The sequence below is a fragment of the Nematolebias whitei genome, chromosome 19 (genome assembly GCF_014905685.2).
Source record: "Nematolebias whitei isolate Nwh7 chromosome 19, NemWhi1, whole genome shotgun sequence".
NCBI classification, from domain to species: Eukaryota; Metazoa; Chordata; class Actinopteri; order Cyprinodontiformes; family Rivulidae; genus Nematolebias; species Nematolebias whitei.
Genome location: NC_056516.1, coordinates 36580216 through 36591161, shown reverse-complemented (window position 1 = coordinate 36591161; position 10946 = coordinate 36580216). Strand labels below are relative to the sequence as shown.

At 40.4% G+C, this 10946-nt stretch overlaps 1 protein-coding gene across 1 annotated transcript in view; it reads right to left on the bottom strand.

Annotated features, from left to right (window-relative positions):
- Positions 1 to 7414: 7414 nt before the first annotated feature.
- The window catches only part of LOC119425773 (chloride channel protein 1), a 40231-nt gene continuing 36699 nt past the window's right edge, over positions 7415 to 10946 (bottom strand). The window contains exons 23-24 of the mRNA XM_037693321.1: positions 9989 to 10075; positions 7415 to 7953 (exon numbers count right to left, since the gene is read on the bottom strand). Coding sequence (XP_037549249.1) covers positions 7456 to 7953; positions 9989 to 10075 — 585 coding nt within the window. The 3' untranslated portion in view covers positions 7415 to 7455. The remainder of the gene's footprint in view (positions 7954 to 9988; positions 10076 to 10946) is intronic.

Below are 10946 nucleotides of genomic sequence, written 5' to 3'. Positions count from 1 at the left end.
CCTGGTATGTACTTTGTAAATCCAAGGTACATTCTCTGTAAGAAACAAATATGTACATGGTAACTGTAAATACATTAATGATATTACAGTAGGAGGTATACATACCCTGTAAGTACCTGGAACTTACTTTGCAAGTACCAGATATGTACCCGGTAAGTTTTACCAGGGACTTAACCTTTAGGTATCAGGTACCTACTGGGTTATTTTATGTAATACTACCCAAATTTTACCGTACAATGTTCAACTAGCTTTCACGAGCTCCGCACAACAACTCAAAGCTGTTCTGCTCGTCTCGACTGACTCCAGTGAATCCAGTTGTCCAATTCAATTTTCTTACCAGTTTAAGTTTCAAAATCTTTCTGAACTGGTCCTTAAGGTGTTGTTGCAGCTTCATAAAGCAGCACACAATTTGATGGTGTGCCTTTTACATCAGATTGTGTCCGTTGACCCAAAAGAAGAGAAATTGAAAGCAGCGTTCAGTTCCAGCAGCCGGAGAGGACGATACACTTTTCCACTTCAGTGATCAAGACCCCGATGCCCCAATTGCTCTGATAATCATCTGTCCTCATGCTCAGAGATCTCGTTCTGTAAGCTGTTTGAAGCCTCACACACACGAGGGCAACACTTGGACGATGACGGATACCGCTTTGTGCGCAGAAACAGAATCTCAAGTTTAAATGTGTTCGCTTCCAGTTGCTCAGCAGAAACAACTGGTTTTCATTGCAACATCAAACTCCATCGTTCTTTTAGTTTAAGTCAGCTGAGAAGAGACAGAACGCACTGTGATCCCTGGAGGTCCACTGAGCTGCAGAATGAACTGTAAAATCAGACCAATAAAAATTTAATGTCAGTCAGTTTTCTCAGCAGGTACTTCAGCATAAAAAAATACAATACTTAACACTTAATACTAAACAATTCAAGTAATTAAGTGAATAAACTTTTTTTGTGCAGTCACGAAGTGAATAGGGGGAACTGGAAATACCCGCCATCTATCCATCTGTGCATGTTGTTAGCATGACGTGAAAATTAAGTGAGGTACCAAATTCCATTTTAGTGTGTGAAGCAAGAAAGGTTCCTATTAAATGTTGTGTTGTCTAATAGTTTTTCTTTCTGTTAAAGGTCTAAAATAATGTTGTCATGGTGTTATTCTTGTAGTGGCACCACATCAGAGTCCTGGATGGAGGTTGGTAGAGAGGTATCCATGCCATGAGAGTCACTGGTGTAGTTTCATCATCACTTATTGGAGACACAACTGGCCTCATGTCATGGCTGAAACTGTGACCCTGACAAAGTCAAGGAAACAAGCTAAGATGCTGCATCTCAATGTAGTTCAACACCAACGTGCTGAAGTACCAATGATACACATTCCCAGATATAACGTTGCTGTTTTTATATAACTGGTAAATAGAATGCACTCCTTTCTATCTTCCCAAGATACTCAAAGGACTTTACACTACAATCTGTGCCCTCATTTACCCAGTCACACAGCACTCTACTATATTTATTAACTTTTATTTAACCAGGCAAATCCCATTGAGATCCCAGATCTCGTTTGCAAGGGAGGCCTGGGCCTAACATGCATGTTTTTGGTCTGTAGGAGGAAACCGGAGCACCCAGAGAACATTCTATTATTGTTGTCGTCGTCATTTGGGAGTTGTTTAAATAAACATTTTTGCAAATCTTGATTATGCTTTGTAAAAGGTTTAACATGTTAGACGACAATTTAAAACAAAGATCAATAATTTGGCTTTTTTTTTTTTTTTGCTGAAATTGTCCAGATATTTTTCCATTCTGATCTACTTTTGGGCGGCACGGTGGCGCAGTAGATAGAGCAGCCATCTCTCAGCGAGCAGGTCGCCCCAGTTCAAATCCCAGCCGACGACCTTTCTGGGTGGAGTTTGCATGTTTAGAATCAGCCTTTATTGTCACTGCACCGAAGCACAACGAAATTACATTTCAGTACAGCCCGTCCACCAAACAACAGACATGGGAAGACGGCTGTGCCTGAGGCTGCAGCCTCATGAGAGGCGCTGCCTTTTTTCATTAGGTAAGAAAAAGGCAACGCAAAGGAAAGAAGAAGTAAAAAGTATCCTCTCTCACACTGTATCCCTAACAGGACACAGCGTGAGGTTGCAAAAAACCTCAGCACAAAAAAAGCAACATACAGATGAGACAATAAGATGCATGTGGAGTGGGTGAGGGTGGAGTGGGGGGGCTCTCAGCACAGGCTGCACAAGGGAGCGTCGCAGCTGCCTGGCTTCCAACCTAGATTACTGAACCAGGGGGTTCAAAAGGAAGGAGGCCAGCGAAGGCGGTGGGTTGAGGGGAGTGTGTAAAGATTTACAGATTTTCTCCGGGTACTCCAGTTTCCTCCCACAGACCAAAAACATGCACGTTAGGCTGATTGGTTACTCTAAATTGTCTCTAGGTGTGAGTGAGAGAGTGAATGGTTGTTTGTCTCTATGTGTCCCTGTGATGGACTGGAGACCTGTCCAGGGTGTATCCTGTCTCTCGCACAATGATGGCTGGACATGGACACCAGTGACACCAACGACCAGAAAATAAAAAAACGGATAAAGATAATGGACGATGGATGGATGATCTATTTGTATAAACTAAAACAATCCTCGACTGGTTGAATAAATTTCACACCCAAACACACAAGATCAATTCCATTCCACTTTTAACTTTACATAAAACTTTATTGGGCTACATCTTTCATCATTCACAGTTTTAGAAACGTTCAAGACTCTACTTAAGCACAAATAAATACACAAATTTATACGTACAACATGATGTAGGTCTTGTGAAGATTAACATACAGAAACCATATGATACAAAGAGCTTTCAGTGATTTAGTTTAGTTTAGTTTAAAGACTTAAGGCAGCACCTGAGAATCGAAGATGAGCAGATAAAAATGAAGCAAACGGTAAACGGATGATAAATGAAAATGCATCACAAAAACAAACATTTTATAAATGCAACTACAGTAGTCCGCTACTTCGCAGTTCGACTTTTGCAGACTCGCTCTTTTGCGATTTTTCAAAGTAAGAGTGGACATGACGCACAACTGGCTGATTGATGGATGAGCCACATGAGAAGCATGGATTGTTTATTTAAAATAAGTTATTTTAAATGATTTAGCACCTGCTGCACCTGTGTGCAGCCCACAGGTGCAAGGAGAAGCTCCCCCTGCAGCCTGTCATGATCTCTGCTCTCTGCCACCTGCGGCTCTCGGCCACGCCCACATTTCTCCTCTGCTGAAGCAGCTTTGTGAAGGGTTAACCCTTTGCTGTCCAGCTGCACCGCTCGACTTTTGTCTTCCAACTTAAAATTCAAAGTATGTCACATCGTAAAATCGTCATAATCACAAAATATAAAATTGTTAAAAGTTATTTTTAATTATTTTATAACTTCTAGCTTCAGTTGTTACAGTGTAATTGCTCAAGAAGTACATTTCTGCTCCGTGCTGCAGAGCTGCGTGAAGGGTTAACCCTTTGCTACCTATCTTTTCTCCACAATTTAAATTTAAATAATTTCATTTATTATTACAGTATTTAAATTTAAATTGTTTATTGACACAGAAGGAGGGAGATTGGGAGTGAAACTGGACCTTGGACTACTGTATCCCTACTTCACTTATTGTGAGGGGCGTGGTCTCATAAACCATGTGATAAACGAGGGACTAATCCAAAGTGGCTCTGCAGATTAAAAATTTACATCACATTATCTTTTAACCTTTGTGAGTAAACTCAGTATCCAACTTTTCAATCAAATTTCTGTCAGAGACGAGAGAGTGGTTTGATAGATTGTCGCTTTTTGTGCTGGAGTTTTACAGTTTTGGGTTAGAAACAACTGTTTCAGTAGCTGATAATTCTAAATGAACCGGATTTAGATTAAAAAGCAATAACTTTCCTGGGATTATCCTAAAATTGTACTCAAATGAATTTCAGTGAGGCCTAGAAATACAGCTAGTTCAAGTTAAACATTTACCGTATTTTCCGCCATACACGTTGCACTGTCTTATAAGTTACATCAGTCCAAATATGTCTAATAAAGTGGAAAAAAACAAATACGTTGCTTCACCAGATACATCGCATCGATTATGCGTCACCGCTGACAATTCGGAAATGTGGACTGGTGTTGTGCCAAAAATCTATTGGCTGCCAAATGGTGGTGGGAGCGTGCATGGGAGGACTTTAAAAATAATTTAACTAAATTAACACTTAAAAACAATTATTTGTTTGCTCGACTTTAAAGTAAAGGTGTGTTTCAATTGAAGTTTTACTTAATAAATGCACTTCAATGGTCAAATCAGCTGCATTTCGCCGGGGTGGTGCAGCAAAATGAGGCTGATTTTGTCATTAATAGCCACTTTTACCTATTACATGACACAACAGCATGCCATACTACTCGAGTGCCATTTAGTGGCTGAAAATACTTGTGTTCAATATTTTCAATGTCAGAATGAATGAAAACGGTCATATCGCAGACAAAAGCTGGTTTATAAATATGGAAGAAAATAAACATAAATAAGTCGCAGGGCATGCAAATTATGCAAAAAACAAACCTGCAACTTAAAGGCCAGTAAATATGGTAAATATTTATCACGTTAACTTGCAGATTTGCATCTGTCAACTTGCGCCGTCATTTTTCATTTTTACTGTAGGTCGATGTTACGCAACGAACTGTCAGCTGTCAGTCACTGTCATAAACACGAAGCATTGTTCAGCAAACGCTGCAGCAGGTGTTTGATCTGCGCAACAAGATCATCAAGATTCCTAATTATCCAGTTACTTTTCTGTGAGGCATCTTCATTTAAGGAAAAAACAGGAGCAGTGCGGAGGGGTTTTGCTGCTGTCATCCATCTTTAGCTGCTTCATTTATCAGCCTAACGGTGATGAGATGAGCTCTGAGGCTGCAGCCACAAGGTCAGCCCACAGTTTAGAGGTTGTTGTGGAGCTTTGGCCAATCTTCCACAGCAGCTTTATCACTGCAGCTCAAAACAGACAGTTAGAAAACTAAATCAATAGTTCCTCATTTGACTAAAATACATCTTGTAAGACATAAATTGTTAAGTAAAGCAGAAGCAGTGGGTGTGTTTGTTTATATTTTGCTGCAAAAATTTGATGAAAAATAGAGCTGACGGGTCTGATAGCATGCGCATAGCTTGTAAAAGAGTCATGTGGGGGAATTTCAATGTGAACAACTTTAATGACACTGGGAGTTTATGGGTCTGAGCCCAAGCTTCCCAACAATCTCACCAGTCCTTTGCAAGAGGATGAAGGCCTCCATCATCATCATTGTGGTGAAAAGTGTCATTAGTGAAAAGAACAAGAGCGGTGTAGGAGGCACTGACTCGAGACAGCCAGGCCGGCCATCATTCTACACCATTATGAGGAGAGGGAACAAAATGGGAAGAGTGGATATGGCCGAAGAAGGTGTGTTTATCAGTCGTACACCAAGAATCACTGATGTGCCTGAAAAGCTGCTTAATACGTAGCAGCTGCAAACAGTCTCTGAGAAACGCACTAAGCTAATGCAAGCTTAATGCTTCAAATCAGTGACAGTTTTGCCATCTCTCCATTCACACTGATGTAAGCTGGGTGTCTTTTTTAAAAAAAGGAGAGTGGCAGAAATTTGGTACATTGCCTTCTTGTTTTCTTAATAGTGTTGAGCAATGTCATTTATTAGAAATAATGCCTTTGTTGTGCTGAAAACCACAGTGGTGATGATTGTTAAACATCATGAATACCATACTTTTATGTTAGATGTTTTTTTTAATCCATGTTTTAAAGGAAACAGATGTTCATATTATGCATTTTCAATAAACAAATTCCATGTTGTAATGAACTAAATTTGCGATAAGTGGTTCTACAGAATCACGTTTCTTTGTACTTGTATCAGTGCTTGGTATCAGCAAGCACCCAAACCGGAACTCAGTTCAAAACAATTTGGTATCTTTAGATCTATTTTTTTTTTCCTGCACTCGCTCTCGCACAAGACGGACACATTTTCTCTCCCGCCCCTGTTCTTCTCTTTCTCCTGCGTTTTTGCTCTCAGTCTGAGTCTCGGAGCTCCCGTTACACATCTTCTGAATGAAAAATACTATTAAGGAACTGGTGAGCTGGACTTTCAACGCAATCGACAAAATCTTTTGAAGAAGACATCGGCAGCGGTTTCGGCCATGACAAAACTGCAGAGTCTCTGTGAAGGTTTGGTTTGTGCTCCGAGTACTCATAATCAGCAGATTTACGAGCTAAACCGTAAGATAGAAGCGATTTGTGAGAATCACAGGCCCACTGCGGCTTCTGGGACTCGCCAGCATGTTGGAGACGACCTTGAAGAAGGCTCATAGTACGGATCAGTGGAATGCCCACAAATCAAAAGTACCAGCAGGACTCAAGGATGACAAGAAAACAACATTCTGCCTGAAGATATCAACAACTGTGGCTTATCTGAATCTGAATCCGCTGTTTGGCCTTGAAAGCAGGCTGACTATCAAATTTCTCCTGGGACATGGGTAAAATAAGAAAAAAGCTTCATCTATTGCAACCCCACCCCTTCGAGAACGTCTGTGAAGGCTTATCAGAACTGCCAACATCTTATCGGGACTATGGCCTGTCTGGAAGTGCTTCATGGACAAATCTCACCATCGTGACATCAAATGTATATGTAATGTGTTTATAAATGTGCTGCTGGTAGAGTTTTTGATGTCTTAAATCGTGTCCTGATAGGACAAGATGTGAATTTTTTTTTTTTTTTTGTAATACCACTATCCATCCTCATGGCCTTTTCCCTTTTTTTATCTAAAAAGTATTCTGATAAAAGATAAGAGGCCGCGCTCTTGTAGCAGCAGCAACGTGCACTCCACCCATCTTTCGGACGACTGCACAAACATAATCTCTGTATCCCCGTACAATATTAATAAAGCTTATTCTGACTCTGATATTTCTAACAAAGCTGCAAAAATGCATTTTATTCGCTGTTTGCCGGCACCATGACCAAAAATAGAAATGCGTTTAAAGCTTTAAAGAAATTATCATCAGCATGTTTTATACTTTTTTTTTGGATTCTTCACAATAAGCTTAGTTACTCATCAAGCCTTAAAAAGCTTCTAATACAAAGATGGAAGTAGAAAGAAAACGGTTTGAAGGCAACATTTATCTGATCCCGTTTTGGACACTGAAACAGTCGACTCTTTCGTAGCAGAGACAGTTTGGTTGCCTCACACTAATCAGACAGTTCCGACTGTATGAGAAACGCAGTATTAGCAAGAAAATGGAAAATGAAACAAATATAAGAAGGCGAGAAAACAGAACGCAGACGAAGACCTTCTGACAGATGCAGTACGAAACACACTGATGTTTAAAAATTAAAGCAACAAGTTAAGAACTGAAAAAAAATCTCCCTTTTAAAAAAGTTTTCATTGTAAAAAATGTCATTTTGTTTAAGTTAAACCATCGGCTCATCGTCGCCGTCTTCCTCTGCTTCGCTGAGTCTCTGCGAGGGTCTCAGGATGGACAGAGGGATGGAAGAGGAAGGAGGAGAAGGTGGAGGAGTGGTACGAGGAGGATCTGGCGGAGGAGGGAGAGTGGAGGATGAAGGGAGGGTGAGGTCGCTGTTGTAGCTACAGCTCCTTCTCAGTGTGGTGCTGCTGCTGCCTGAAGCGCTGCTGCTCTCCTCCACCTCCATCACCTCCTCAACCCACACCTCCGTTTCATGCTCACGATGACGATCAGTGTGTTCATGGTCAGAGGCTGAGGAGGGAGGAGGAGCTGCTGGGAGACTTTGAGGAGAGGGAGGGGAAGTTGCAGATGGAGAGGAAGGACCAGTGGAAGAGGGAGGTAGAGGTTTAGAGACAGACTTATGGTTGATGATGTCACGAAAACTCGCCAGAGGAGGGCGGAGTCTGACACCGGAGCGCGTGGAGCCCTCGATGGCCTTCTGGAGCTTTTTAAGGTGGCAAACAAAAAAAAAAAGTTTGGAAACAGAAAAGCAGAGATTGGAAACAATAAGAAAAATAGTCAGAATAAGATGTTCTACACAAGAGAAGACAGAAGTTAGGAGAACAATCAAAAACAAACTCTGCAACACATGGAAATGATAAACCAATAGATTGATGTTTATGAAATAAAGTAGAATGAATCCTGCCATGAACACCAAAGATGATGCCAACAAAAATACAAACAACAGAAACCCCATCAGGCTCAAGTGGAAAACTAAAAGGATGAGGAAGAGGAACAGAAAAGTGAAGTGACAAGCGTCACATATAATAAACCCAGTACCTGACTGGGCTTGACACTAATTTGTAAAAAGCTTTATTTAAAATGTCTCCCTCTCTACTTAGTTTCCATAATTATAGAGGGGTAGAACTGTATTTTGATATGTACCAGTACACGATTGTCATGGTGGGACCACAATGGGCCAAGATGAGTGATGTGCGCAACGTAAAATACAGTTTTACAAGTTGTGCACACAAACGTGGGCTGTGATTTTCAGAAACTGTCTACAAAAACAACAATTTTCTGTCAGGTCATCTGGACAGTTTCTTTTTTCTTTTTTGTGATGAAACGTTTCACCTTCCATCCAGAAGGCTTCATCAGCCAAGGAAACACACAACACAAAACTGATTCTTCCCCCAACAGCTTCCTCCAAAGTGGAACAAACCAGTTATGTTGGTGCTAAAATGGTGTCTTTGGCACGCACCCTCCTCCGGTGCCGGCCCTCTCGCTCGTCGACCGTCATGTCAAACTGGTTCAAAACCAACAAAGTCCATGATCAAAAATCCAGGTATACCAGATGACCTGACTGAAAAATGTTGGATTGTATACCTGGATTATTGAGCATGGACTTTGTTGTCTACACAAACGTCTCCAGCTCGTCCAGAATGCTGCAGCTTGACTCTTAACAGGAACTCGTAGGTTTGATCATATTTCACCAGCTCTGTCCTCCCTTCACTGGCTCTCTGTACATAACAGAACAGATTTTTAAATCCTCCTGTTGACCTTTAAGTGCCTAAATGGCCTTGCACCCTCATATCTCTCTGACCTACTTCAACCTTATGCTCCTTCTCGGGTGCTGGGATCATCTGATCAGCTGTTTTTGGTTGTACCAAAAACCAGACTGAAGCTCAGAGGTGATCGAAGTTTTCAGTTGCGGGCCCTAAACTTTGGAACAATCTGCCCCCCAACATTGGACAGGCCCAATCATCAAAGTACATCAAACAGTAGACATCAAAGTAGGTGGTATAACCTCTGTCCCTAACTGCAAAGACTACCGTATTTTCCGCCGGAAATGTCGCACCACCCTATAAGCCGCATCAGTCCAAATATGTTTAATAAAGTGGAAAAATCCATAAATACGTCACTTTGCCGTATACGTCACATCTATTATGCGTCAGCGCCGACGCGTCGCGTTTGTTACGCGCCACTGCTGACAACTTGGAAATGTGGGCCAACGTTGTGCCAAGAATCGATTGGTGGCCCCGGGGACGTGTATGGGAAGACTTTAACAAGAATTTTACTAGATTAACACATAAAAACAATTATTTGTTTTCTAGAAATTATAGGAAAAGTGCGTCTCGGTTGAACTTTTACTTAATAAATGCACTTCAACAGTCAAATTAGCTGCATTTCGCCGGGGCGGCGCAGCGAAATGAAGTTGATTTGACAGTTGCTCCAGGCAGAAGACGGTGGCAGCTATGGCAAGCCGACTGGGTCATTAATAGCCACTTTTACCTATTACATGATACAACGGCATGCCATACTGCTCAAGTGCCATCTAGCTGCTGAAAATGGTAGTGTTCAATATTTTCAGTCAGAATGAATGAAACGGTCATATCTCAGCCAAAAAATGGTTTATAAATATGGGAAGAAATCCATAAATCCATAAATACGTTGCATTGGTGTATAAGTTGCAGGGCAAGCAAATTATGCAAAAAACTGTGACTTACAGGGTGAAAAATACAGTAAGTTAAGTTTCTTACCTCTTTCAATGCCACCACACCCACTAGTTTGCCGATACTGGTCACGTAAGCATGACTTAGTCCAAGTAGTGAAAACAACGTGTGGGTCTATGGAGAAAAAAAAAGACAAATTAATTCAGCAAGCAACTATATTTCTCATACACAAGGACACTTTTGTGTCTGCTTCAGATAATTTACAAGTTCTGTGCTCATCTGTTCACTCTGCCCAGATCCAAAGAGATAAACCCCAGAACTAACTTGCACAAAGGAAAAGTCCTTGACTGTATTCTGAATCCACAAACTAGTTTTCTTAACCCAGCTGAGGTCACACTGTGGGTGAGCTTTTTGTATGCATCAGTACATCTCAATCACAAGGCCTCTTTTGCACATGAATGAGCACAATACTTTTTGAATTACCATGAAAATGAAATCACAAAAAGGCATAATAAAAGGTACAAGGTGTTTAGTTGCTTCTGCATCCTGCAAGGATCTGCAAACCCTGGATCAAAATCAGATTCTGTATAACAACAATGTCAAAGCAAATCTAATAATTACAACTGAATAATACATAAAAAAACAACTAATATGATAAAAAAAAACCTAAAAAATCACAATGTAGCAGATATGCACAATTTTTTTTAAAATCCCTAATTCAAATGCATTGAGGACACGTTTATATCCAGAAAACATGATTATATAAAGATAAAGAACCAAAAGTCGTGTAACGGACAAAATCAAAACCCAATCAAAAGCCCAAGTTTACATCTTTGATAAACATTAAAAAGAAAAGTGCAAAAATCACATTTTTAAACAAATATGTCTACAACAATAACAAAAATTACTGACAGCACACAAATGTAGGAATGTGTTTTTTACACTTTAGTATTTATTTAACCACAAACTAAACTTTATAATATGGATACATGGATATATATATATATTATGAATACATGGATATATATATATATTATGAATACAT